The 27,946-nt window shown below is 44.1% G+C and overlaps 3 protein-coding genes across 4 annotated transcripts; 1 reads left to right on the forward strand and 2 right to left on the reverse strand.

The window, feature by feature from the left end:
• Positions 1–487: 487 nt before the first annotated feature.
• Positions 488–5,901, reverse strand: LOC121832849. The gene is made up of 3 exons (XM_040503817.2): positions 5,807–5,901; positions 5,648–5,737; positions 488–3,396 (listed from the first exon to the last, which is right to left on the reverse strand). Exons 1-3 carry the CDS (start codon positions 5,871–5,873, stop codon positions 1,241–1,243), a joined length of 2,313 nt encoding a protein of 770 aa, XP_040359751.1. The 5' UTR covers positions 5,874–5,901; the 3' UTR covers positions 488–1,240.
• Positions 5,895–9,422, reverse strand: LOC120836325 (skin secretory protein xP2-like). 2 transcript variants are annotated; one of them, XM_040503820.2, is made up of 8 exons: positions 9,330–9,422; positions 8,114–8,214; positions 7,358–7,554; positions 6,474–6,551; positions 6,340–6,417; positions 6,206–6,283; positions 6,075–6,149; positions 5,895–6,015 (listed from the first exon to the last, which is right to left on the reverse strand). In XM_040503820.2, the coding sequence occupies exons 2-8, from the start codon at positions 8,209–8,211 to the stop codon at positions 5,900–5,902; spliced, it is 720 nt and encodes a 239-aa protein (XP_040359754.1). In that variant the 5' UTR covers positions 8,212–8,214; positions 9,330–9,422; the 3' UTR covers positions 5,895–5,899. The 2 variants fall into 2 exon arrangements, with proteins under 2 accessions (XP_040359754.1, XP_040359753.1); XM_040503819.2 differs by having other exon boundaries at positions 6,072–6,149.
• A 600-nt stretch (positions 9,423–10,022) lies between these two features.
• LOC8051490 (GTP-binding protein Rheb homolog) lies at positions 10,023–27,668 on the forward strand. The gene is made up of 9 exons (XM_029993437.4): positions 10,023–10,328; positions 10,445–10,560; positions 11,103–11,174; positions 11,588–11,655; positions 13,993–14,075; positions 14,152–14,208; positions 21,713–21,760; positions 23,734–23,815; positions 26,873–27,668. The coding sequence occupies exons 2-9, from the start codon at positions 10,512–10,514 to the stop codon at positions 26,960–26,962; spliced, it is 549 nt and encodes a 182-aa protein (XP_029849297.1). The 5' UTR covers positions 10,023–10,328; positions 10,445–10,511; the 3' UTR covers positions 26,963–27,668.
• The last annotated feature ends 278 nt before the right edge of the window (positions 27,669–27,946 follow it).

Consider the following 27,946-nt stretch of genomic DNA (forward strand, 5'->3'; position numbering starts at 1 on the left):
CGTTCCACGCTGCGAGTGGGCACGCGTGGGCACGAGTGCCGTGAAACCATAGAGTAATATACACAAGGTAAAGAGCGGACACTGCCATAGGCCCCAGCGGCCCAGATAGAGCAGTGACAACTGGCGCTCTTAGCGGACGGTATGAAACACAATCTGGTTCCGGTTCCGGTCAAGTTAGTTTCGGTTTCGGTTTGGGCATTTTTGTTTCGGTTTTTTGGTACCCTTCTCCTTCTCTTTTTCTCTCTTTCTTTCCTTCTCGCCTCCCTCCTCGCTAGGCTCTCGGGAGCTCCTTGGCTCCGGAGCCGATGATTCTTTTTTTTGTTGTTGTTTTTATGTTATAAGTTTTGCAATATACGATATAAGTTTTGCAAAATGCGTAATGTGTCGAATAAAAGTTCAACTTATTGAACACATTGAAGTACATAATCGCCACATTGACTCCTGGCTGGTGGAGCATTTTGGGAGGTTTTGGGGTCAACAACAGTAAGTGGTTTGAAAACATTTTATTGGACCACATTCATATGTACATTATTTACTTCAGAAGCTCTGTATGTTTTATAAGAAATAGATAATCACAAAAATAAATGAGTATGAAGGAGTTCGGCACATCATACACTTCGTAATAGATTTTTAGCGGAGTCAAGTTTACAAAAGCTTTCCACAGGGAAAATGCTGAATGATCCATTCACCTTCACGCCGACTCGGGCACGGTAAGTAAGTGCAGAAATAAACAAGACATCGCTATCATTACCAGGCGACGCACACACCGGATAGTACAAATTCCAAATTACCGGCTAATATAAAACACACGAAATGGCATAGCCTGAAACTCGCTGCGGGTGAGCCATTACAAAAAAAAAAACAAAAAACAATGAGAACTTTATTCGGAATCTGACAAGATTCAACCATAGATATTCAACCATGATTCAACGTCCCTAAACATTCCCCGAAATACATTTGTTCAGGACAGGAGTATTACTTCAGAAAAAAAAAAAAACGTCCAAAAAATATAGACGGGTACAGAAGTGGACACATTTTCTTCCAAACATCTATGCCTCTATAAACTATTTTCTATAGAAATTCTGCAGAAAGTGGATAAATATTTGTGTAAGGGGGCCGTGATACACATTTCCTGGAAATAAAGAAAACACATGTTTGGAGTGCAAGCTACACTGCCCAATTAATAAGCAATTTCTGTTTTTGATTTGGCAACCGCCTCTGTTAATACGCTATTAAGCTATTAACAGTTAAACTTATCAAGTTGCTTACTAGCAACCGAAGAGTGTAACCGAACTTTGTCCAAGTTCCGGTTAAGGAACCGAACATGCCAACACAAGCGTATTCGGCAAAACATTTTTAAAAACCTTTTGTGACACTCCTCTGAGCAAAGGCTGAAACCACCCAGCTCTGAGAGTGTGTGATACAAGGCAGCACACACTCCTCGAACATGCGCTACACTCTCTATTACGGCAAGAAAGTGATTTTCTAGTTTCTGAATAAAGTTAAAGGCAGCCTGTGATGGTACTACTAGGTTTCCGAAGAGTTTCCCAGGCACGTGGTATGCTTTAAGCATAAGAAAATACTGGTGAGGCCTGGTCAAGTTGTCAGACTCATCCTTTAGCAGCTTAGAACAGCCACAGCTGCGGGTTGTCTGTTCAAGGAAAAGTTTGATCAAATAGCCTCCAACGTAGTAAGTGCACGAGTCGTCAATTATATTAGACCTGATGTCTGATGCCAGCTCAGAAATATCTTCTAGTGGCGGGAAGTTATCAACTGGAAAACATTCCACATTGTCTGCAATGGAACTTTCATGGTGCGAAAATATTGGCAACTCCTTGAGGAGGTCAGCCTTTTCATCCTCTACATTTCCATTGTTAGAGAGTCTGAACAGTTTTTTTATCCCGATGTGTTTCAGTCCCGAGGTGAACTGATTCACATTTGGGTTTGTATTGCAGCCCAGCATTTGTCTTATTGCCCCAAAAATGTTCTCCAGTGGGTCTTGCTGCAGGCGTCGAGTAAGTAAGAATTTAAAGTCATAGCTGTTTGAAAGCTCATCCCAGAGCATGAGGACACTCCTTATTGTAACTTGCCACCCTATGGTGGTTTGTGGCTGCCTCCTACTTTGGAACTTCCATGTTGAAATCCATGCGAGTTGTTGGTGAAGGAAATCGAGTATCTCAGATTCTCCTTTCAAAATTGCATGACGCAACTTCTGCCCCGTCTTCTTGAATTGCGAGCTATTTAAACAATCAAAAAGTCTGTCCATTCTATCACAAAAATAGGCTGTAGCCATGGCTGCCTCAGGAAGCTCCTTGGCATAAACAAGGGATAGAATGGCAAGACAGACTGAGGCACTCAGGACCTGTGTGGCACGCTTTACTTTCATGTTACTGAAAGGTTTTTGAAAAATGTGCCTCTCAGTAAGTTTTGGAGCCAATCGCAACCTCATCTCATGAGTAGAACGATAAAGTTCAACAATATGGGACCATTCAATGACCTCATCCCCAATGCAAAGTTTGTGGGCTTGGAGATTGTTTCTTGTTGTTTTGATGAGGTGCGGAACATCAAAGATAAAGTAAACACGTTCGTTGTCGACTTCAAAAAATGGCTTATCAGCAGATACACCAAGTTGGTTGGCTAAGCTTACGTTTGAAGCCCCCTGATCACAGACCACGGCCTTCACAGTGAAGTCAACAGTCTTAAGCTCTCGAATGAGAGAAATCAGGAGGCTCCGGATAACAGAAGACGGTGTTGAAGTGTGCCCAACAGTGTATGCGAGGGGCTGAACCCACCTCCTGGAAATTCCAGAGAGCACAACAACCAGGGCTCTATCTGCAATGGTCGAGGTTCGTTCAACACCGTCATCTGTAAATCCATGGATAATGTCGTGTGCAGGGTCGTATGTCAAGTTCTTCTTCAAAACAATCTCATCAAAAATCAAGGTGCAGACACGATCACGTGCATTCCAAGACCGCGTTTGAGATTCGATGGAGGACATGACACCAGGTATAATACCAGGAGTCATTTTTACGTTCGACAGCCACCTACGCAGTGAACGCTGAGTGGGAAGCGTTAAATGTAACGATAGAAAACGGTATGCCTGTGGGCCATGAAAGTTCAGATGCAAAGCAAACTTCTTGAGCCACAGTGGAAACCGTTTTCCTCGTCCCTTGCGCCTTAATTTTACATGTGACGAGATAAGTCCGAAAACCTCGTCTGTCACAAACGGACGCACCATTTCAAGTGCTTCGGCAGCTGTTTGAGGCATTTGCTTCTGTTGCTTGCGCAGTCTTGATATTGTCTTTCTGTAACTGGAAACCTTTGCTTGTAGGCGTTTTATGACGTCCCTGGGCCTCCTTGAGAGCTTGGCGGAAGCAGGTGTTGAACGACCAGAGCCTGCCAAAACAATACCGAAAGCACAGAAGTCAGGCTACACAAAAATGATAAAAGTAGAACCCGACAGAAACGATACCGCCAAATACCGACCACTTACCCATGCTGCAATATGTGCCCCCCCCCCCCCCCCCCCCCCCCGCCACTTTCGAAACGTTTGCGAAATAAACAAAGCACGTATCAATGTCCAACTCCAGACTTAAAAACCCACCCACCTAACATAAATGCTCATCCGCTTCAGCTGCTTCTCCAAGCACACCAATGTAAAAGGTGAAGCTCGACACGTGCACGGGCCTCCAAAGTGGTGACCCCCCTTCCCCCCAACCTTTGGCTGTTCTGCAATTTTGCTTTCGGGCATAAGAAGCATACATCTCTGCGTTTTTCATGATTATCTCCAAATTGTGAGTGGACATTTGCTCCGCATGTTCTGTTACCACTGTTTATACACAAATGGCTGCTATCAGAAAAAAAAAAAATTAAACTAGCTTTTAGTCTTTCAGCTGCAATAATTTCACCATAAAAACTGTATTAACATAAATTGATGAATCTTTCAAATATTGAATAATCGCGTAGTCAATCACTACATTCAACAGGGTCATCCAAAATGAGAACTGTATGTAACAGGATTGGCAAATTACTACAGTAAGCACAGATTACTAGGAAACCACCCCTTTTCAGAGCATTTCACGGTGCCACACTTCAAAGCTTATGTTCCCCGTCACCTAGAGCCCTGTAGTGATGTTATTTATTTATTTATTATTTCAAAATACTGCCAATCCCCGAAGGGATTATTGCAGGCATTGGTACACAATAAAAAGATACATATGTGAGGCACTTAACAACGAATGAACAACACTTCTCGTCATTCAAAGCATCCAATAATTACGAAAAAAGTTCATCTTCGACTGCATTGATAAATGATTCAACAGTGCCGTGACTGAACACGTGTGGATCAAGGCTATTCCAGATTCTAATGGCAGAGGGAAAAAATGAGTGTTTAAAAGTGTTATTATGAAACGAATAGTCAACAAGTGTATGGCTGTGCTTGTGTCTAGTCGGTCTTGTGTTAGACAATTGTACGTACTTGGATGAGTCAATCTTAAAGGCGCCTTGTAAAAGAAGGTAGAGAAATTTTAGACGATTTAATGTTGCGCGGTCAGTAATGGTCTGTAAACCTGCTCTTTTCAGAAGCTCTGTAGGGGAGTCAAAACGACCATACTTATGATAAACAAACCTAATTGCCTTTCTCTGAAGGCTTTCAAGTGTGTTTATGTTTATATTCGTGTGAGGGAACCAAGCAATATTTGCGTATTCAAGCACTGGACGTATAAGGATTTTATATGCTAGGAGTTTTGTTTCACAAGACGAACCTTTTAAGGTTCTCTTCAGAAGGAATAATTTCGTGAGAGCTTTATTAAATACATATTTAACGTGTGCGTTCCAGTTAAGATCAGATGTTATTAAGACTCCTAGGTACTTATACTCGGTGACTCTATGCAAGGGTTCATCTTTAAGGCTATATTGAAACTGGGAGACATTCTTTTTCTTTCTCGTGAAACTCATGGAGACTGTTTTTTCTTTGTTAATCACCATTTGCCAGTCATCGCACCAGTCGGAAATCTTTTTAAGAGATTTGTTTAGTAGGATGTGATCGTCTTGGTTCTTAATTTCTTGATATATGATACAATCGTCAGCGAATAATCTTATGTTAACATCAATGCCATCGGCTATGTCATTTATGAAAAGTAGAAATAAAAATGGAGCTAAAACGGAACCTTGTGGGACGCCGGATACTACTGCAACTGGTCGCGTACTTTGTCCCTCGTGATAAACAAATTGGAAACGATTTTTTAAGTAGTCTTCAATCCATGCAATTATCGGTCCTTCGCCCATAACATGTTTAAGTTTTATTATCAGTTTGTTGTGGGAAACGCGATCAAACGCTTTCGAGAGATCCAAGAACACTGCATCTACCTGACTTCTGTTGTTTATGCCCATCGTGAAATCGTGAAGAATCTCAATTAGCTGTGTAACGGTCGATAGTCCACTTCTAAAACCATGCTGATGTGGGAATAAGATATTGTTATTTTCTACAAATGATGTCATGACTTCATGTTCCAAGTTATTAAGGCCAGCACAAAAATGAAGTGACAAATAATGTCACCTAATTTGAAGCAATGTGCATACTAAATGCAGAGGTACTTAACACAATTTTGCAGTGCTTAAATCTGTAGAGAAGTCAATTTATACTCACAGGTTCCAGATGATTCAGAATAGCCAACAGACGAAGATGGAGTGCTGTGGTCCAAAAGCTGGCCAGGAGAGCTGGCCATCCCCATTTGCTCTGGAAAATGTGTCACTGTTAAATACGAATGTTTGCATAAACCCAATTTGTGTAGGAGATTTATTTTACCACAGGCCGCTATGGAATGTGACGCGCTGGTACCCTCCAGTGAAATACCACAGGGGCTTGTCGCCATCGGTTGTTCTGAAAAACGGTTGCTTGTCAGATATGAGCAGCTGTTTTAAAAGAAATGATCTCACCATGAACAGCTGCCAAGGGTGACGTTCCGCTGCTTTCCATTGGAACATTCCCTGGGCTTGGTGCCGCCATCGGCCCTTCTGAACGACATTTGCTTGTCAGGTATGAGCCCCTGTTTTAAAATAAATGATCTCACCACGAGCAGCTGTTGAAGGTGACATTCCACTGCCCTCCAAGGGAACATTACCGGGGCTTGGTGCCGCCAGCGGTTGTTCTGAAAAACGGTTGCTTGTCAGATATGAGCAGCAGTTTTAAAAGAAATGATCTCACTATGAGCAGCTGCCAAAGGTGACGTTCCACTACCCTCCAATGGAACATTCCCGGGGCTTGGTGCCACCATCGGTCCTTCTGAAAGATGTTTGCTTGTCAGGTATGAGCCCCTGTTTTAAAATAAATGATCTCACCATGAGCAGCTGTTGAAGGCGACGTTCTGCTGCCCTCCAATCGAACATCCCCGGGGCTTGGTTCCGCTATTGGCTTTTCTGAAAAGGGCTTCCTTGTCAGATATGAGCCGCCAATTAAAAATAAATAATCTCACCATAAGCTGCTGTGGGATGCGACATTCTGTTTCCCTCCAATGGAACGTCACAGGGGCATGTTGATGCCACCGGTTCTTCTGAAAAATTTTGGCTTCTCAGATATGAATACTTGCTTATAAAGCTTCTGATGGAGAATTCCTGCTACAGGCGAATGATAGGTTAGTAGTGTTACCTTTCAAAGGAACAGAAAATATTCAGCACTCTGAAAGGGCATTGAAATCCCTTAGTGATGAAAATTAATGTTGAGCAATATTAATCAATGGCGAAACACAGGATCCGGCGGGTCTTGAAAAGGCACTTAGGAATCTCGGAATATCTTAAATTTTAACGGCCCGGTATGCTAATGTATGAGAACATAACAGCATGGGCAACTAAAGCTAACCTTGTAAACATGAGTGTCAGGAAGATGACTCAGACGGCATGAGTCCTCTTGTCGAATTGGATATGAACAGGGGAACGTTGACCTGCCTTATCTTTCATTTATATCACTATTGTATGCTACAAACCTAGGATGCCCTGTAAGAAGTCATACTGCACTGGCAGAACTGCCCTTCTTGATTGCAGGACACAAATTACTTTATTTCAATGCAGCTGACCTTGTGCTTTAAAACAATTTTCCAACAAACTGGGACGGATATTGGTTATGGGCAACAGTATGCGCAGGGACATTACAGGGATAATGTACAAAAATGCTAAATGAATTAGATAAAATATTTAAGCACAAACTAATAATAAAAACTAATTAAATCAGATTAAAACTTTTGAGACTGTCAAGCATCGTTGACAGCATGCTGGCAGCTGGCATCAGTGACGTAGAGTTGGTGCTGCCTAAAAGCAAAATATAACAGAACTCCGTACAGATTGCAAATAAAGATTATGTTACCTTGGGCTGTTACAGATGGCCTAAGCATTTGCGGCCGAACCGTAGGGATAGCCGTTTTGGTCAGCCTTGTCTTCCCAGGATCCAAAAAGTCCTTGGCTGTGAAATGCTCACTACACAGGCGATACCCCTCATAGAGCTCCTTGGCTGTCTTTCCTAGGAGCTCAGGACGTCTGGCGTACTGTAGCCATGCTTTTGACCTGCAGAACATTGTATATACCACCAAGGTTACACATACTGTAAGGGTCAAATAAACTCCAAATATATGAGCCTCAATTGTTTTTAATGTTTCACTGCCGTTTGGTATGGCACCTCTCAGCAAAGTGCTCACGTTCTGAAGAGTTTGTTTTTCTTCTTCATGCTACTGTACAGTGCAATACAGCTAAACAAACAGATTGCATACCCACCAGGGTATGCAATCAATTTAGGCCCGAGGCAAGATAACCTTAAAATGCTGAAAGATATTGGTGTCCATAAACCAAAGTGACATGGAAGAAATCGTTTTTGCTATAGTTTGTTGCAACCTAAGACCGAAGGGCGAGGGTAAGACGGGCCGGGGAGGAGGGAGCAGACGGAACGCTGGAGAAGAAAGGGGAAACCTCCTTCTCTCCTTAGCGTTTCGTGTTCCGTCTGCTTCCTCCTCCCCGGCCCGTCTTACCCTCGCCCTTCGTTCTTAGGTTGCAACGGACCATAGTTCTCATTTCAAAATGTTATGCTTCGATCAAATGTTGTAAGGACTGCCTTAGAATCTATACGTACCTTGGGTCACGTGGAATTCGAAAAAACTTGACATGTGGCTTCTTTGTTTTCCCATTGTTGGCACACCAGACCACGCAGCAGTAACTTCCGTAGGACATAATCTGGGCCAGCGGGGGAGGGAGAGTTTAACATCTACTGAAGCCTAGCCAATGGCGCGTTCCTTTAGTTCAACGGAAGGTAGCACAATAGCGGCTGATGAAAAAATAAACTGATGGAGATTTAAACAATGTCACAAGATATTGCCATGACGCAATGTTACAATAAACCCATGACACGTATTAACACAGACGGGTGAAAGAAATATTGTGAAGTTTGTGAAGTTTACGCAATCTTCATGCATCATAATCGAACGCAGTGTCTAGAGTGCCATGCCACAGCACTCCAACCAAGTGTTCAAGTGACGTCTGACTGGTTTTACCCAACGTTCGAATGTCATCCTTAAGAGTAAAACAGGAATTTAAGCATAGTACAGCGGTACGGCCAAAATAAGTAAGACTAATCTACCTCTACTGTTTCTGGTAAATTGGCCGTCAATATTTTGAATTTTGCTTTCTTACATAGAAAATAATGTCAGCGAACCATAGACCTAAATTTCGAGCTCCATTTGGTGATGTAGCGATGTAGTGGGAACCATGTTTGAATAGTCCTCCGTACATTCTCAGAGTGTCCAAAAGTTCCATGGATGTCCTATCCTGGATGTCCCGTGGACGTCCATAGGATATATATGCTGCTTGGGAACTTTATTAAATATCTAAATTTGATACTGCGTCTCGCAGTTTTTTCCCCCGAAATTCTATGCATGTGTTTGTCGTCGTAACTGCTGCATACTGCAGCTCGTATGGCGGTACACACAAGTCATGTAGCTCGCTTGAGCGACGTTCGCTGGTTCGCTTCTTTTGCACGTACTTTATGTGATAAATCAAAGCAGCGACGCGCCATTGAAAGAATGCATGTCAAAATATCAATATGACTCAATGGACACCTTGCCCCGAATTCGTCGCACTGCGAACGACTGTCGACCCAGCTTTAGTCAGTGAATTAACTTCAATCTATGACGGCATAAGTCCTCTCAACAGCAATCCACAGATGTCTGATGGCACTTGAACACGCATGAACAAAGCTCTGCCCGAGGGGCGTCGGACGGCAACCCAGACTCAGCAAATTCAAAAGCCAGCTTTACAACACAGTCGAGAGACAAATGAGCAAAACGACTTACCTTTTGTTTAAAAATCTAGGTCCAGGCAGCCCGACGGAAACACGAGAAGCTCAAGCCATATCAAGCCGCTCAGCTCTACAAACTCACGCCGAGCATGAGAGCACGCTTCGGTCATTCGTCACTTTGTTTCAAGCAAAGTCGACCGAACACGCTGTAGCATAAAACGGAGAAGAACGGCACGGACGGCACGGACGGTACGGCACGGACGAACGAAGCACGGACCGCTCGGACGAGCAGAGGTGACGGCGTGCAAGCAGACAGGCCATGGCAGGCGCCATTCATCACGTGGTTTTTGTGACGTATTTGATTAACACTATTTAGTCGTTTTAAGTACTTTAAAAAACTCTAAAGCATAAAAATTTAGAAAATAAATACTTTTCAGAGAGAAAGCTGTAATTAATATTAACCAAATTACGGAAAAGCGCCACGTAGCGGAGGGTATGAATCCTACTATCTGGGCCGCGAATCGGCTTCAGTGTCCTCTCTTTACGTTTACTATATTACTCTATGGTGAAACCAAGTAGTTGACGTCATTAGGGTGATTGGGGTAACATGGGGGTTGTAGACACGGACACGGATGGATCCCAACGTGACTGGATGGATCCATACACGGCAGAGCCGTATATTGGGAGCCGTATATCCGTGTATCAGAGCCGTCTGATACACGGATCACACCACAGTGCATCCACAGTGGATCACACCAACCTTAGATGACACCGAATATTCGAACGCATCCGCAGAGCCACTTGCAGAAGCGCGAGCGAGGCGCTGCTAACGTTGGGCGCTGCGGCGCTGCGGGCGCTGCACTTGCACGTTTTCCTCTGCATAGAGAGGGCATCGTTGTCGCGCGCTCTTTGCCATCTTGTCCCGCCCGTGATAGTTTGCCTTTAGTTTTGTTTTTAGCGCAGTGCCTCTGACTGCTGTCGTGAGTCCGCTTCGCTTTGTTAATTAACAGCTGTCAACTTTACGCCTGATCATTGAACCCACGTAGCGGCAGAGGTAAGCACGTCGGGCCGTCGTCGTCCGCGACGAAGTCGACGCGCTGCGCTCTCGGAGAATTCCCGAGCCTACTGTTTACATTTGACGTCGCTCGATCTTTCGCCTGCTCTACAAAGTCAGCGGCTTCAGCAGGCGCCACCGACGTAGATGTGGTTAACGGGCTGCTCGCCTCGCTGAAGAAACATGCCTCCGAAATCGCGGAAGATCGCTATTATGGGATTCCGATCTGTCGGTGAGTTCTTTTTAAGCCTAAACAACTCCGTCTTATCGTGGTCGAGGTTACTTGAACTTGGCACAGTTTGCCAGATTTTCCTCTATGCGTCATCGTCGCGTTAAGTATGAATTGTTCACTGCTGCTTTGAACGGGGGCTCCCGTTGATAAACTGCAAAGGGCAGATCGTCGTCGCCTGAGGAATGTTCAAGGAGCGATACGGCGATTAGCGCTCTTTCCGCCTCTGAAGCGGCCAGATAAGAATATCGTTTTAATACCAGACTCGACTCTTAATTTTTATTTTTGTGTATGTGTGTGAGTGCGCGTTTGTTTTGCAATGTGCGGGCGGCCCGCTCGGTTACATCTGCTCGAGTGAAACCTGAAACACTCTTTTATCCAAAAAGCACAAAAAAAACAAGTTGATTTTTGCAAGTCATGCACTGCGGTTGTCTTGTCTCTCCACCTGCCGTCTTATACTCCTGCGAATGAGAAGTCACTTTGTGATCAGCACGAATGAACGTAACCTTCGCTTTCTTTTCTTTTTTCTTTTTTTTCTTTTTCAGGAAAATCGTCACTGACTATCCAGTTTGTGGAGAACCAGTTCGTGGATTCATACGACCCCACCATTGAAAATAGTAGGTCTACGACGATGTAGGAGATTTTTCGCCGTTGTCACTTGGGTCTGCCGTTCATATAGTTGGGTCCTGCACTACAGAGTGCATACCTTCAGACATGTCATTTTTAGTAGCGGTGTAAGGGCTCATTTACACAGGAGCGTTTGCTTACATATTCTTGCGTTACGCTATAAGTCACCTGGGCATCCATACTTTGTATGCCCTGCGAAAAGCTACTTCTTGAACTGATTGCCACACTTCATACAAGACACGGATGTCCCAGCGACTTGCGGCAGAGCAGACATGAGCTTGCGGAACGTAAAGGAATGGAGCTGTGCGAGCCAGCCTTAACTGGCATAATTAGCAAGGTAGTGCCGTGTTGTGCATTCGTCCCACTCTGAATGTGCCTCATGGCTGCCACCTAAATTTTACAGCTTTCCACAAGACCATGAAAGTCAAGGGGCAGGAATATCAGCTGAAGCTTGTCGACACTGCAGGGCAGGTGAGTGATGCTCCTTCTGGTCCCTCCACCTCTTTCTGAACAGGGTGTCTTGCCGGACTTCCAGCGTAAAGTCTGCCTAAGGGTTGGGATGCCCGAAAAAAGTGGGACGCAAGGCCATGCAAATTTTCGCAAAATGTTTTAACACCCACTTCGGAAGACAATTTGTAAAAAAGTAATAAAAAGAAAAGAAAGAAAAAAAATTCTGAACGTGCCCCAGAGGTTATATCACGACCCCATAATGGCAAGCTCAACATTCTGCCGCTGCACCAACTGGTGAGCAGACACAAAGCTACCCGACTTTGTCCGTACCACGGTGGTCTCTACTAACTGCTTCAACGGCGACAGCCGAACGCTGGTATTCGGCGCTCATGTTTGAACAGCTTGCGCGAAAAAAAAAGGGATCTAAGATGTTCTCACCGTCACATGAAAAAGGACAGAAATCGGAATAGAAAACATGCCATTACCAACGTCTGCCACAAATTCTAAAGAACACAATGGAAACATGTTTTGTGTGTCCCGACTTATTTCATAGGATTGAAATACATCAAACAAGTGTTTTCGCAAATTTGCACTTTTTTTCCCCCACTTTTTAGTGTTAACAGGACTGCTATATCTCCGACCAAAATGGCCCCTCCCTGCCTGTAGAGAATTCTGGTGTTTTTTGCCATACTGCGTTTCGCTTTTCGATGAACTGCGTTGGAGGCCACGGGCCATCTAAGCCAATAGACCGATCTCACCAAGCGTTGGGTGCACGCGTCACGCTGCCATAACTTTAGTTCGCATGAGACAGGCAGCAGTGCACAAGACAGCTCATGCCGCCTCATGCTCTACACGCGCAGAGCTCCAGCGAAGTTGGTGAGATCGGTCTATTAAATGCTGCGGACGTGTCACGTGACTGCGTGCCCTGCGCATCCCTGTGCCCCTCCCAGGAGTCATGTGACATTCGCACGACATTAGACCGATTCCGATGGCTCAACGCATCTGCTGCAATTTATTGCCAGGTGGAATGGAGCACAGAAAAGAACTCCTGCTTAGTCCTCATTTTAAACAAACCTGCATGGGTAGCAGAGAGGGAGGAGAATAAAAGAGGCCAGAGCTTCATTCATTTTCTACTCCAAGAGTGTGGGAGGGGAGGGGAGAGCAAATTTTTTTTGAGAAAAGGCGCAAAATGGGGAGAGGAGGGCGCGAGCAAAAGTGGGGTAGCACTGAGTGTCCTTTGGTTCGTACATGCTGACAGGCAGCTTTTACACTACTTCACATTCTCCCGACCGCAGCGGATCGCTAAATCAAATCCAAGGTCTGCGTTGAGCTCTGCTGACCTTAGCTTTTGTGTATATTGGGGATTGTTTTGTCCCAAGAAGGTCGTACAAAAGAGGCTCGATTCAGCTTCCTTTGACGAGTGCAAGAAGAGCCTGAAAATATGTCGGGACAGTCCAGTAAACTAGGAATGCGTTACTCCCAATACAAACCTTCCACTGACGGCAGTTTAGCTGCTTCCTTCTTGCCTTACTACATTTTACATTCTCTGAAAATGGACAAGTGACTGACAAAAGCTGCCTTCATGGCTCCTTTCCTTTTTTTTTTCACGCCTCCTGGCAGGGGCACTCCTGTAGCTGTCGTACAAAAATGCCAATGATATTGTATGCATCATTTTTCATGCACTAAACCAGCTGTTAATACTACATGCTAGTAGATGGAAAGACCATAACAATATGAAATGCGCTTTATTCCCACTACAGTTGGTTACAGGTCAAAGAAGGTAGCAGAAAATGCCCCTCAAGGGATTCATATATCCCTCCGCCACCTCCGCATCCAATAGCGTCCCATTGTTTGTAAATATTTGCCTCGCGTTGTGGAAGCCATGGGAGGGAGCTTAGACTTTTCCCTCTCCAATGGAAACAAATATGACTTTCGGGTGTTAGGTTCCCCCTCTGATGGATATAAATGCTAATTTCAGGGGCTGGGTTCCCTCTCCGATGAAGACAAAGGTGACTTTCTTAAAAAACGGGGGTTGGAGACAAGTCAGCATTACTCGGTAGCAAATGTTTATCCATTGAAGCGGAACAAGGGGCGTTTCCAGTGAACTCTTCTTTCGACTGCGGAGAGATTTGAAACGGGTGCATCACGCTTGTGGGAGGAGCTTCTCTTACCTTCTTTACTTGTAACCGACTATAGATGGTGCCAAAGCAGTTTTCTCCCAGACACTGGTCATTGCACCCGGAGAAAATGGGTCATTACGCCAGGGGAAAAATTGACAATGGGTACCTTGCTCAGCTTGTTTTGTGACCATTGCAATATAAATAAAATAACTGGCATGTGTTTTTATTTTTTTTTCAGGACGAGTACTCTATATTCCCGCAGTCTTACTCTATGGACATCCATGGATACGTCCTCGTGTACTCCATCAACTCCACAAAAAGGTCTGACTCGACCATTGAACATCTGTTTGCACGCGGCGAAAGATTCTAATGCCCCTCTTTTTCTCGTCCACCCCAGCTTCGAAGTGGTCAGGGCTCTCTACGAGAAGCTTCTCGACATGACCGGCAAAGTCCAGTGAGTGACTCGGCTCGAACACGCCACTCAATATAAGAATACGTAGCTCCACATGTAGGATGGGTAGCTATAAATGTGGAAATGTGTTCTTATTCGCTATAGTGCGCTCGATTCTTCACCGTGCTGCATCGCTAGGTCATAAAATTTCAGAATGTTTCATGCCGGCCTAAACATTACAAACAGTCCTGTCTTGAGGTAGAACTAATTTTATCTAGCCTTTAGAGCTTTTTGTGTTTGTGAAGCTTTGGTTAATCCTAGCTTCATCCTAAAAACGAATATCTGCTCTTGAATTTGCTTTTAAGTATAGTCACAAAGGCTAAAGAGGGAGAGTCAATGCCCTCTTGTTTAGTTCAGGGGTGTGACATCTGTGCCAATTGCGCCATTTTGATACAAACCCAATTTTCTGCGCCTAGTTGCGCCACAAACGTGAAATCGGTCTAAATTGCGCCACACCACGCCAAATTAACCCAGAAACGAAAAAAAAGTTTACGGCGATGCTAGATTTAGCGGGAAACGAGCTTGTTCGGCGACATTCAATCTCGTCGTAGTAAAGTACACGCCACGGGTACAGGGTGGCGCAAGCAATCGCCGGATTCAATGATTTCAGCTGTAGTACCCTTCTATACCTATGACACGTGGTCTTTTCCCGATTTTGGTACTACTTTCCGCTGTCATTTGTGGCTGGACGCTAACGGTGCGCTGTCACGTGGTCTCACTGTCTGGCCGCGGGAGGTATGATGCACAGGCTATCAAGATGAGCAAACCTAAGCATTTCGTTTTGAGAGTAAACCTTTTTTTAAAAGTGCTATTGAGCGTGCCCCCATTGTGTAATTGTTCATTCGTGTCCGTAATCTCGTCAATATGGACGGCGCCGTCGCCGTGAGTACTTACGGTTATCACACACGTGCTTCTAGTGCGTGAGCAACCGAGTGAATTGGTCATACACCCGTATTTAGCCTGCATGTGGTGCTCTTAGTTTTTCAACCAATTCGCTATTTACCTTGGGACTCACTTTGGTGAGGAGTTTTTTTTTCTCTCTGCACGTGCTTTCTATAAGCCTCCGATCTATGTCTGATTGAAGTAAACTGTGCTTCTCTGTTCGTGCTCTCGAATCACCGCTTTAAAAAGTTTTGCACTACAATTGCGCTTTGGCACCAGTTCGTATAAGCTTGAGGTACCTGGTGCCCACCTAAGTTTGCAGCAAGCCTGTGTTTCCTGTTCTCATCTATGCGCATGAAACTCGCGTTTGCCTTGTGCGTATCGGCGCTGGTGACTTATTGGAACCAAAATGAAGAAAAATAATGATAAAAAAAAAAATCTGATTTATATCAGATTTTTTTATGATTTAAATCACTGATAGGCTGCTCTAACGTTTTCTGCTCCTAATCTGCTCCTAATCTGCTCCAAACTGTCGACGTTGCTCCAAAATGCTTAAACTGCTGCTCCAAAACGAGAATTTTGTGCTCCTAAGCTGCTCCAAAATCCAGATTTTTCTGCTCCAAAAAATGTTCCAAAACCTGTTTCACGTGTCTCACCCCTGTAAGTTGTAAAGCCCATAACTGGAAACATTGGCCTTAGTCAAATCAACCTATGCCAAATTCAAGCTTGTTTAATTTAAATTTCGCTCTGAATGAGTAAAATTCAGGCGTTCTTTTTTCTGAAGTTTTGTGGTACATGAGATCCAGAGATGGTGAGTTTTGATTATATTCCATTAGTCATTACCATTCTTTGAGTATGGTGCCTGGAATGTTGGCTGGTGTGTCAATTACGTGCAACAGGAGCCCTTTGCTGCTAGCAAATAACCCATAAAGTTATGCCGTCACAGTGGTTCATGTTACATCACTGTCTTCATTCAAGGACTTTGATAGCACAGTGTGTAGCTATAACCGCAGTGAGGCACTAACAATGGGCAGAACGCCATTTCGTCGTTAGTATTTAGCAACGTAAAGAGGAATTCCTGAGGATACAAGAGATTGCAATAGACCGTGTAGGAAAGTACAAATATCTGAGAGTCTGGTTCAATGAGGGAAGGAAATATCTAGAGGAACACAAGGAAAATATAATTAGAAAGGAGAAAAAAAATTAATTTATTATGAAGCTCAAGGCACTATGGTACTATAAAGATATGAAGTGGTCAGAGGTAGGGTGCCTTCATGTGCGCTTCGCATAGAGTGATGCCAACTGCCTGTTTCCCTTTCCTACACCCCCTTCCACCGCCATTTTGTTCCTCTCATTGTTTCCCCTTGCGCCGGAAAGTGGCTTTTGTGTCCATCGGTTCTCCCATCCGAGGGGGAAAATGCTAATCCTCCCTCCGTGGGTTCCACAACGCTGCTCCGAACTTGTGAGGTAAGGTGCTTGTTTCCGGGAAAGTTATAAGCCCCACGGATTATCGCCGAGAACCAAAATGGCTGCTGGTTTGTCGGCGAGTGGTATTACAAAGGGTGGCATCACCCTAGCAAAGCGCACATGAAGGCTCCCTAGTCAGATGTATATGGAAAGGAGTGGTGGTACCAGGACTGTCTTTTGGCATTTGACTACTGTGCATGAAATCGGAGGTTCAATCAGGATTAGAAATTCAACAAAGAAGCGTAGGCAGATTGGTACCGGGAGCACATGCAAACGACACCAAATGAAGGTGTACGAGGGGACATGGGCTGGTCGTCTTTTGAGAGCAGGGAGGCAATTAGTTGAAATTTGAACAAAGGTTGACCGAAATGGATGATATGTGGTGGGAACGGAAGGTATTCAAGTATTTATACACGAAAAGTTTAAACACAAAATGAACACACCGAACCTGAAAGCTTACATCTAAATACCTACACACTAGTGATGGGGTTGAACAGACTGCTTAGTGAAAAAGGAAGTGAAAGAGGCAGAAAGAAAAACGTGGAAGGTTAGAATGCAGGAAAACCCAGCTGTAACAATGTGCAGGTCACAAAGACAGGACATAAGAAAGGAAAATGTGTTTGACAATTCACTGGGAAGTTCCTTACTGTTTGAGGTGAGAACCAGTTTTGAGGATGAAAACATAGATAAGGCTAAGTTTTAGGAGACTGACACATTGTGTGCTGCCTGCCATAATGAGTGAGCCCTTGGTTTTGAAGTGCATGGGGCTTCGCCCTGCCCTTTTTGAAGAGGTAATATATTTGGCCGGGGCCCTAGGTTTTGCTGGCGATAGTGGAAGTACGGAAGAGAAGAGGATCACAGTCACAAAGAGGCGATTAGAAGATTGGTGGAAATTATCTAGGGAAAATTGAGTGATGCACAACTAGCACAGCTGGGGACAGGCAGGACAGAGGAAAATTGGGACTCCCTCCCGCTTGGCTCTGGCCCAAACTCTCAGTCCTGTCCCCCAGTGGGTCCGGTGCTGGAATGACGCCGATGAGGTTTGACCTGAGGGAAATTGGTAACTCCCTTGCTGGGGCGGAAGAGGCGGAGGGTGATGTTTTCTAGTTTATTTTTTTTGCCCGGTCCCCCAAAGGTCATCCTGGTGATATTCCACATTGTCTGGTGATAGCTAGGTGGAGAAAATTGGCTTAGAAGGGTGGGACAAATCATATGGTTGTCTTTTTAGACTTAGGCTAGGTGGTGCAAGCTATTGACCGTTACAAAGGGTATTAGCCCCGAGAGCGAGCACAAGCGTCGCTGCGGTCGCCGCGCCCTGATTGGGTGAGGCGTACCGTGACGTCAGGGCGATGACTCCGCTCCGCGATGACGCATCGGCTCGCTTCCCAGCACCGGTTTCCTGGTTTGGCGTTGTGTGCCGCAAGCTCTTCGAGGAGCTGGACTTCATTTACCCGGTGTACAAGACGTTGAGTTAGGCCGATATTGACATGCTTCCGTACATTTTATAAGCCTGCTCGTCCCTTTTATCTTTACAATTGGGTTACAAATCCTGAAACCTCCCCGTCCGTCCATACGACACAAGGCAATTTTGCGAGGGATCGGTGAAACGGTGGCGCAGGTGTTTCAGACGCTGGAATTCTGTTCCTTGCATGTTCACGATTTAGAACGATATTACAACCCCCTTTCAAGGCATTTGAAGTGGCATATATATCCTGGGCCTTTGGGTGGTCGGCGAATTAGCTCGCGACCCCGACTTTGCGCTGCCACTCTGCATGCGCTGGTTCGCCAATGTTTCAAAGGCCCTGCGTCTGATGGTCTTGGAAGTGCTCGTGGAACAGGGTTGTTCCACATAAATGTAGCTTCTTCTTTAATTAATTATATAGTTTATACACGTGTGCAGGCATATTTCTTAGAAGATGCGCAATTACTGGAAATTAGTTTGTATGGTAGCAGCAAAGACGGCCGAATCGCCCCCAGTTGCCTGTATGATATGTATTGAACTTCCCAAAATACGCACAGCAATAGTGCCGTAATTTCGAATGTTTATACTTTTTCCGGACATTTTTATTCCAGCCTTAGGCATTCGGAAAATACACCGTTTAGTCTGAATTGTCATTTCCAATTAAAAGAGACACTGCTGCAGGTCTCCAAAAGCTTCCTCAGCCTCCAAACTCCCCACAGCTGGACTCTCTGACAACAGAGGAAAACAGGAATAAAAGCAAGCATTCGATTGTCTGTTCAGTGGTAGATGCAGCACTAGTAGCAGAAAATGTGGAACCTGTGAAGGGCGACAGTCTGCGTGAGAAAAGCTTCAGGTATTTTAGCTTTAGGACAATTCGATTTAAGTAAAATCTCAATGTTTTGGCTTAAGGGACTAATAACGAGCTAGACACCTTCGCTTACGTTTGTTATACATTACTTGAGGGTTGATATAAACAAGTCCACAGACACCACTCGTGTAGTTCATTGAAATACTATCCGAATCCAGCAAAGGTCAAATGCGAGCATTGTATATAATAAATGTCCCTTGTTTTTTTTTACTTTTCCACTGCACTTGGGCTGTCTTACTTGTGATTCTCTCCCCATGGCCCAGACTGTATTTAGCATGTTGCTCGAGCAGCATGCAGCTTTTCTGCTTCGGCGATCAAAACAAATAGTATACATAACCTGCCAATTCATTCAGACCATCAGCAGCATTTATTGTGCGAAATGTAGATCTATAGTGATGCTCCTGCAATTGTGGCCATATTTCTTTATTTTCATATACCACTCCGATTCATGCGTTGCCTGCCCTGTCGACCATGCTCAAAATGTTGGTTGAAGTTCGCCTGTAGCTACAGGCCATACCTCAATAAAGGCACATATAAAAATTTACACTTCCTACGAAAAACACGCCTAAAAAAATTAAATAGAAACGAGCGCGCCGACAGCTAGCGTCGTCACAGCCTCCACAGGACGAGCGGGGCGAGTCGGGGAAAAATTCTCTCCTCGCCGTGACGTCACCCCGGTTCGCCGTAAGGGGGCGCCACGCGAACTTCTCGGGGCTAATAGCCATTAACATGCACCCATCCAGCTTTCCCACGACGATAGAGACACGATTAGGTACTTTCCCGGTTTGGCACACTATTCAACATTTCAGGCATTCGCTCCAAGGTTGCTTTTGGGCAAAATTTTCTGGCAAAATGAATCTGCGAATGACTTCGAAAATATTTCTCAATACGGGTTAAATATATTTTGTAAAGCATTCATTGAGGCCATCATGCAAAGCAATGTTTCAGCAAAATAGTTCTCTAGATTAGTGTAGCTGATTGTGAGACTCTCGTTCTGAGGTGCCTTTTTGAAACAAAAACAAATAATCCAAATACAGACAAAGGTCTAGTCTATTTGAAATTGCTCTGCATGTACTCTTTCAATGGGTCCACTCAGCTCAGTGTCTGCAATTGAATCGATATGACTTGTACATTTCTACTGCTTGAGTTGAGGGCCTAAAGGCTATCGCTGTGCATGCGGCCCTGCTACTGAGACCGCTCCACTTGAGTGCACGGTCTAAAACTGATCATTTTCTCTTGTATGTCACAAAAGATGGGGATGGCTGCATCCATACCGCATTGTTTGGAACAAAGTAATAAACCAGAAAATAAATGTATACTTATATATATAATTATTTCTTATGATTCTGAAATTTTGCAGCTGCTATCAATTTTTAACAGAATGGAAAGAGTGTCTCTCTAAAGTGAGCTTTGAAGTGTAAAAATTAAAATAACAAGTAACACGACACTTTTGTATTTGAGTTTCGGAGTGTAGTCACAGGTTTTTCTTTGTCTGGTTTTTCTTTGTCTAACTTTATTCTTTCGCTTTGAAGTTAAGTACTATGGCATTAAAAGGGATCGGTGTTTTTTGATGCACTGATGAACTCCAAAAAGCGACCCCCGAGCCGGTTTTATTAAAATTGAGGAAAACTAAAAAAAAAACAAATTGTAACCATCTCTGAATATAAAAAAAAAAAAAAAAGAAACTATGTGAGAAAAGGTTTTTAATCTAGTACAGCTTTATTTTTTTTTTTCTTGACCTGAAACACAGGCCTACCTCCAGGGCTGCTTCTTTCTTATGGAACTGCATCCATTATCTAGTTTGCTTCTCTTGTTGGTACTGGATTGTTTTCCAAGTATTCAGGTCATGCGCATGTTCCCTGGAGGTAGGGGAATTGCATGCCAGTGTCCTGTTGTCTTCGACATTAGCTCCCGACGAATGCTGATTGTCCGACGCCACAAACGCCCGAATATCTGGCCAAAAAATTAACCAGGAAAAAACGCCCACCGAATTGGTTGAAAAATAATCCCCTAGTTATTAAGCCCGCGTGTGTATATACCACAATTTCCCGACCACATTTCGCACCCGGTTAAAGTCTGCAGAGGCCTGTTTCGGTTGAAAGAAATAGTTGCACCTGGCACCTAGTGGACACTTAAAAAGTCCTTATACGTGAGCACACCTCGACAGGTGCCTGCTTTATTAGCTCACAAAGGAGCCTGCATCATACATAAATCATCAGTAACATACTGCGTCATCCACATACTCTGTCGCGTATTGTAATGAACGATGTCGAAAAAAATAATTCTCTTATAAACCGCATCTGTGGACAGACTGCACTAAAGCACTGGACATCCTGTCTTATCCAAGTACCGCCATCGTTTGATCATGCCGCAGGCGCTCCTATTGGATGCCTGCGACGCGTCTCCATTTTTGGCTCATATGGCGCATCCCACGGTCACGCTCCTATTAGTCTGCTGCGGTTGCCGTTTGCCGGCAAACTCCCATATGTCTATATTGTAGATGCCTGCACTGTGCCGCCACGACGAACCAGGTTGGCGGAGACTCTCCGCCATTTTTGGCTAAGTGCATCCCAGCATGCACCAGCTTGGCGGTACTTGTTTATCAAATTCGAATTCATCCAGCACTTTAGACTGCACCGCATAAAATTCAAATTTTTGGATGTGTAATAGTCCGTGGAGTATAGTGGTTCGTAATATACTGTATACTGGGGTACACTTTGCTCACGAAAAAATAAGCTTCAAAAAAGACCCATTGGTCGAGTGTGGAACGGGTAACCATCGTCTCACATTTGCTTTCTCTTATTTCTCTCTTGCCACGCAACGTTTAGTGTGCCCATTGTCCTAGTCGGGAACAAGGTGGACCTAAGGGTCGAAAGGTAAGGTGGAATTTGCTTGCCCAGTGTCTTTACAATCGGCGCTTGTTGCGTGTTGCTACCGTTTGAGTCTGTCGGAGCAGCGACGTTGAGACCTCGGCAACAGTTGCACTGTAAGAAAGGGAAGGAAATCGAGCCATACGTCTCCCAAAGGAGTACAATGCTTCAGGCCCCAATTGGGATTGAACGAGAAAATTTAGAAAGAAGTGACGCAATCGTGGCAGAGGACCATCTATGTAGTCTCAGGCCAGGGTTTATTCCCACTTCTGGTAGGCCTTTTTTTTTTTTTTTTTTACCCATTTTTACATCAAATGCAGGGAACTCGAGCCATGTTAGAATCGACCCTTTCTCCAACAAAGCTTCCAGATGCAAGCTTACTAATGTTGCAAAACCAGCAGCCTAGCACGAGACTGGAAAAATTTTAAGTATGTTGCAATCTACCTTTCGGCTCGTATCGGCTCTTACTACTACCTCATTTCAGTATTAACTATAGAATCATAAGTTTAAGCATTGACAGTCAGCTTTGTGTCGTCGTCTCCTTTCTGTTCTTTCCTTTGAATAATAAAAAAAAAAAAAAAAAACACGTAAAGAATGATTGTTGGGAATTTTCAATCGATCAATAAGAGCTCGGCGTTGTGACATCATCGCAACCCCTCTGCAAGAAGCAGACAAACTTGCGCTCCGTATAAAAATACAATTGGAAAGTGCCTGGTGAAAACAGTTAGTTATTCAAAACAAATGTATAATACTGTTGAGACCGGTTATAACGAAGTCGGTTAAAATGAAATAGCGGCTACAGCGAAGCAAACATGATTTCCCATTCCCGTTTCACTTTTTCAGTGCATTTGTTTCTGTTTGTAGCGAAGGAAATTGAGCTGCTCCTGTGGATATAGCGAGGAAAATTTTTTGATAACTTAAAAAAAGAATAAAATTCGGAACATTTACTAAGTCTCGGACCGTCGCACTTTGCTGCCAGCGGCAGTCTCTGCAATGTCGTCTGCTCCCCGCTCCTTATCTGGGAAGCGGCTTTACTACATCGCATGGGAGAAGCCGTCCTGCTGTTTTGACTCCTTGCATGCTGCAGCTCATTTTGCAAACGCGGCCCACAAATCACGTGACTCCGATCGAGCAGTTGCCCCATCTCTTAAATCTAGGCTCTCTATACCGACGGCAAACAAGCGTGAGCGCAAACTCGGTGCCATGCGCGCTTCTTTGTTTGCTTTGTGATCCGTGTTGGCATCCGCTCGGTGAGGTCGCTGTTGTGCGAAAGTTTACTTCGCTCGAGCACCGATTCGGCGAATCATTGACACTCAACAATAAAAAGTCCCGGCACCACCGGCACTTCAACGGGGAAAACGAAGGCAATCTCCTTGAATCAAAATGCGTGCCATCCATAAACGTAAAGAATGCCGTCCACTGCCAACGTCCTCCGCGTGGCCTTCGCAGCCGTACGTAGCAGGATCTTTTTTCGATCTGAGCTTCTCGCAGGTGACCAAAAGCGGCTCCAATCTAGCAGAGGATGCGTGCAGGGAAGCCTCGACCGCGCAGGCTCGATAAACATGTGCCCTTGACAACCCGTATTATCTTTTTTTAGTGTTATTTGTACAAGATTACATATAACAAAGAAGCAGATATAGCGAAGCAATTTACAATTCCCGTTGGACTGTGTTATAACCGGTCTGGGGAGTACTTTGTATTTTAAATCAATATATCTCCTGGACCACAAAAACTTGTGTGTCTCTAAAGTTTCGCACATGCGCTGTGAGTGCACAATTGAGAAGAGCCACCATCACGTTTTCTTGAATAATAATGCTTGTAAATCCTGCTCCTTTCACTAATTAAGCCTGTTGTGGTTTTCTTTTGCATCTTTCTTGTTCTCAATAGCAAATAAGTATTTGAAATTGAGCCATTTTGATTGTACAGGACGGTGCTTTCATAAAGGAGTGGTGACATTCCGTATTGTTTTCTTTGGAAAGGGTGGTAAGCTACGAGGAGGGGAGGCAAGCTGCTGACTACATGAAGGCTGCATTTTTGGAGGCCTCGGCCAAGCAGAACCAGGCAAGGCTCTGTTCTCTTGGCGTTTCTTCGTCTGTCCAATCTGGCCCTTTGTCGCGAGGATTAGAGAAGCCCTTCTAAGTGTTTCATTTAATAAGCCACTGCATTTGATTTATTGCTGCCTAATGAGAAAATTAAAATATTACATAAGATGCAGAGGAAGCAGCCATGTTCATAAAGGCCCGATTATTCATACACCACAATGCTATCCAGCGCTGGAAATGTACTGACCTTGCTGATCCAACACTGACTTCGCACTATGTTATAGTTACACACTGCTGATAGAGCAATGCATGCTATGTTCAAGTGCTAAGTAATGTTCAAATCAGCATTGCATCAGAACTGTTCCTAGTATTGATTTAGCACTGTGATGCATGTGTGAGCAGGCATTAAAGGTGCATAGTAAACATTAATTAGAACAGTACAAAAAAAAACAAGGACAAGTAGAAGAGGGATGCAGCACTGTGTCTGTGTCCCTCTTTTACCTGTTCTTGTGTTTTTTTGCACTATTCTAATTATGTTTATTATGCACCATTGACTAGCCCACCTCCAAACTTTACTTAAAGGGATACTGAACCGAAATTTCGAGCTCACTAAACAAGGCGGGGCGGGAAGCTGCAAAACCAAAAAATATCACTCATACGGCGATATATCTAACGGATTGCCGTATTTTTTTGGAAAAGAAGTGCGCGATTGAACCCAGCCGACGAGACAAGGCACGTCGCGATTCCCATTCTCTCTCCTCCTCGCTGCCTCCCGTCAAGCTGGTGAACCGAAGCGAGGAGGAGAGAAGCGAGGCCGTTTCTCCTCATTCTTGAATTCTCCCGGAGGACAGTTACGTCAAAGAACTTGCTTGATCGCGCCCTTCTTTTCCAAAAGTACAACCATCCGTTTGAGATATCGAAATACGAGTGATGTTTTGGGGTTCGTAGCGTCCCGTTCAACACTTCTGCAGCCTTACTTTGCGAAATCCAAATTTTGGTTCAGTATTCCTAGGTGCCCGCTACCAACTTTCAGGTATTTTGCAGATGGTGCAAAGTATGTATCAAGCAACCACCCCCTTCCAAAAGCTGTCGTCAACTGAAATATTAGACTTTATTCTGACAGAAGCCTACAAACGAAAACAGAACGATACCAAATCGCTATCACTCTTTCGTGGGCCTCCGATTCTAACAATACCCCATCCTCTCTGTGCACTTTTTTTTGTACAGTTTTGGAGATTTTATTAACAAGACAAGCGGATTCCCTTAATGTGCATAGCACAATCACTGGACACGGTGTTGCGGTTGCTTTTTTAAGTCCTTGTATGGCTTTCTTCTTGGAATATGTTTTTAGGACATTTTTATAGCAGTTTTCTTTCGTTTAAACTTTCCAGGTTTAGAGATGTGATCAAGGAACTAGGCACCCATAAAGATTCAGTTTGGGTTATGGACAACTTCCTAGATAAGCTGCTTCAGTTTGCAAGGGATTGCTTCAAATACTGCAAATCACTTTTTTGGTGTTTCTTGACAGTACTTTTCCCTTCTCTGGATTAGTTGATTAACGTTATGGCACACCACAAGGGAAACGCTCACTAACACAGACGTTAAATATACACTCACTCGGTGCTGACTCGCAACTCGTGGTTTCTATTGTCTTCTATGCACAAAGAACAACCTCCTCTTTTTCTGTGTTCTAAGAACGAGATGACAATATCAAATGCAATTACAAAAATAAAACAAAAATGGTGTGCTGTAACGTTAATCATCACGAACTACCAACCCGCCCAGTCAGCAGTCTTATCTGGATTAGTCTCTTTGTTGACTGCCAGCTTAAGAGCTCTCTGCTGTTTAGTACCAGTTAAGTTGCCCGTGCCTTTTTTTTTTTTTCACGCAACTTTCAACAAGTTTAAATAAATGCTTAAAAAAATTTGATATTTTTTAATGTTGTATCGTATTTACTCGAGTAATAGCCGCACTATTTATGAACAAGGCCCTTGATACAGGTAATGGAAGAACCCAACACTAGTGTCAGCCATCTGTATGTGGGCCTGCAGTTTACATTTCCAGGGATCTTTTGCTTTCACTGGTTTGCAAAAATGCTTTGAAACCTCTTAAGGGGGAACACTGGTCTTGAAGCTTTCTTCCTTAGTTTATGACCAAACCAAATGAAACTGCACAGCTTGTTGAGTTTTTTGTGCTGATTTCATATATCTGGTAATTTTCTCAGTCAGTAGAATTGTCCTCAAGATAATTAATACTTGCCTGCCTTTGTTGGGAGGAACAATAGAGAAAAAACAGCTCAACAAAATATCCTTCTTAACACATGGCAATAGTCGGTGACAGGTCAAGAAGGAAGTGGAAGCTTCTCCCGCCTCTTTACCGCAGCAAACTTTGGAGAGACTGTCACTTCCTCTTCAGCGTTCGCTCTGCTATAGTAGAAAGAGGTGGGAGGAGCTTCCACTTCCTTCTTGACCTGTCACCGACTATAGATACAAAGTGTAGAGAATACAGTGTTGGAAGTACTTTTAAGGTTAACCCAATATTAGTAATTTTACCAGGCATTGAAGTTGAGTGCTCAATGCATGGCTAACAAGTAATAAAACAAAAGATCAAATAGAAAATTTTCTAGACTTGTATAAAAAATCTGCTCTCAACATTGTATGCTTCTCACATTTAGCTACACATTTCAGGAGAGATTGTTTCTATCTGCTCTAGATGCTGGGATATCCCTCCTGCAAATTTTCAAGTTCAAAAATTGTGTTTCGTAAAGGCAATATTTTAGACTCAACTTCAACGCACATTCAGCCCACATAGACATTATAAATTGATTTATAGCTCAAATATTCATCTATAAAATTAAAGTTTGGTAGATTCAGAAGAACAACAGCCATCGCCATTTTCAAAAGACTGCAGTTTTTGGCTCCAAAGACCCATGAATAAAGTTTGTAAAATATATTTAACGAAATTTTCAGCTTCCTAGTAGTTTGAAATGCTTAGTTTAGAAACGTCAAGCCCTAACTATACCTCTCCTCACGGGTCTGGTTTAGTTTGATGACTGATGCGAATGCTTCTCTTCCAGAGCGTGTTTGAGATCTTCAGCACCATGATTCAGCAGATCGACTGGGCAGACGGCAACGTACCCGAGAAACAGTCTTGCGTCGTCTCTTAACCCACGCCTCAAGCACGATAACCGAAGAAATCTTCCTCTTTCGAATTCAGTGAGCTATCGCAGCAAGCGCCGCTTTATCAATCTCCATTCAGCTTGCCCTTTGGCTTGCATCAGGTCAGCCGGGTTAGGGTTGTCGCATCACGACCACGCACGAGTGATTAAACCGGTGCCGCTCCAAAAGCCGTCGGATACGAGAAATTCGGCACCCCGTCGGCCGGCACGGCAACCGCTTCGTGCGGCGGCAGTCCGCTCATAAAAGAAGCGCTGGGCCTAGGCATCTTTTTTTTATCGGTTCTCATTTCTGCCGAATAGCTCTTGGAGGTGGTCGGCTTTCGACACGCCATTCACAATATTGCTGGTTTGTGGGACTCGCTTCGTTCTGCTGCCGAGGCTTTCTGGGAGGGGAAAGAGAGATCTGTTTTTATTCTGGCCCAAGCTTCAGTGTTGCGTCCTCTCCAAGCCTTCATTTCTCCCATCGTTTGACGACTCCCTCTAAGAACTGTACTTATATGTGCTCCTTCCTCCGCATTCTCCAGTGTGTAATATATATGTGTAACGAGAAAGTGACGAGCCCGTCCCCGAAGAGACAGAGGACTACTCGAGCAGCCGACCGGACAGTGTAAAATACAGACCCGATTTGCATAAATAAAGAAAAAACATGTACTGCCAAGATTTGCAGATTGCAATAAAACTGTGATACGTGGTGCGAGTGACTTTTTGCGTCTCTCGGTCGCCAGAGCGAACAACCTCCTTGATGAAACTGTCTTTAATTTTCACCAGTTCGCAAACATTCTTAGAGTTGTCTTCTAGAAATGAAAAATACGAAAGGTATGAAGAAACTGACAATGTTTGAACCCAGGTTGCTTCCAGTCTGGACAATGGCACTGCTGCTGTCCCACCGTTGGTGCTTTTTATACCTCACTGTTAGACCATGAGGTAGTCTGTAAGTAGTCTCCACCAATATGAGACCCTTTAGCAGTAAGC

This window comes from Ixodes scapularis, unplaced genomic scaffold, assembly GCF_016920785.2.
Source record: "Ixodes scapularis isolate PalLabHiFi unplaced genomic scaffold, ASM1692078v2 PGA_scaffold0__279_contigs__length_252992795, whole genome shotgun sequence".
Lineage (NCBI taxonomy): Eukaryota > Metazoa > Arthropoda > Arachnida > Ixodida > Ixodidae > Ixodes > Ixodes scapularis.

What these genes read in the sequence shown, in the direction of transcription:
- LOC8051490 (XM_029993437.4), top strand. Translation starts at nt 10,512, where the DNA reads ATGCCTCCGAAATCGCGGAAGATCGCTATTATGGGATTCCGATCTGTC. An exon ending in TTGTCGACACTGCAGGGCAG is followed by an intron (nt 11,656 to 13,992) that starts GTGAGTGATGCT and finishes TTTTTTTTTCAG; the next exon opens with GACGAGTACTCTATATTCCC. An exon ending in TCCATCAACTCCACAAAAAG is followed by an intron (nt 14,076 to 14,151) that starts GTCTGACTCGAC and finishes CGTCCACCCCAG; the next exon opens with CTTCGAAGTGGTCAGGGCTC.
- LOC120836325 (XM_040503819.2), bottom strand. Translation starts at nt 8,211, where the DNA reads ATGTCCTACGGAAGTTACTGCTGCGTGGTCTGGTGTGCCAACAATGGG. An exon ending in GCATCCCACAGCAGCTTATG is followed by an intron (nt 6,418 to 6,473) that starts GTGAGATTATTT and finishes AGCCCTTTTCAG; the next exon opens with AAAAGCCAATAGCGGAACCA. An exon ending in ACCTTTGGCAGCTGCTCATA is followed by an intron (nt 6,150 to 6,205) that starts GTGAGATCATTT and finishes ACCGTTTTTCAG; the next exon opens with AACAACCGCTGGCGGCACCA.
- LOC121832849 (XM_040503817.2), bottom strand. Translation starts at nt 5,873, where the DNA reads ATGGCGACAAGCCCCTGTGGTATTTCACTGGAGGGTACCAGCGCGTCA. An exon ending in ACATTCCATAGCGGCCTGTG is followed by an intron (nt 5,738 to 5,806) that starts GTAAAATAAATC and finishes CACATTTTCCAG; the next exon opens with AGCAAATGGGGATGGCCAGC. An exon ending in TTCTGAATCATCTGGAACCT is followed by an intron (nt 3,397 to 5,647) that starts GTGAGTATAAAT and finishes TTGTTTTGGCAG; the next exon opens with GCTCTGGTCGTTCAACACCT.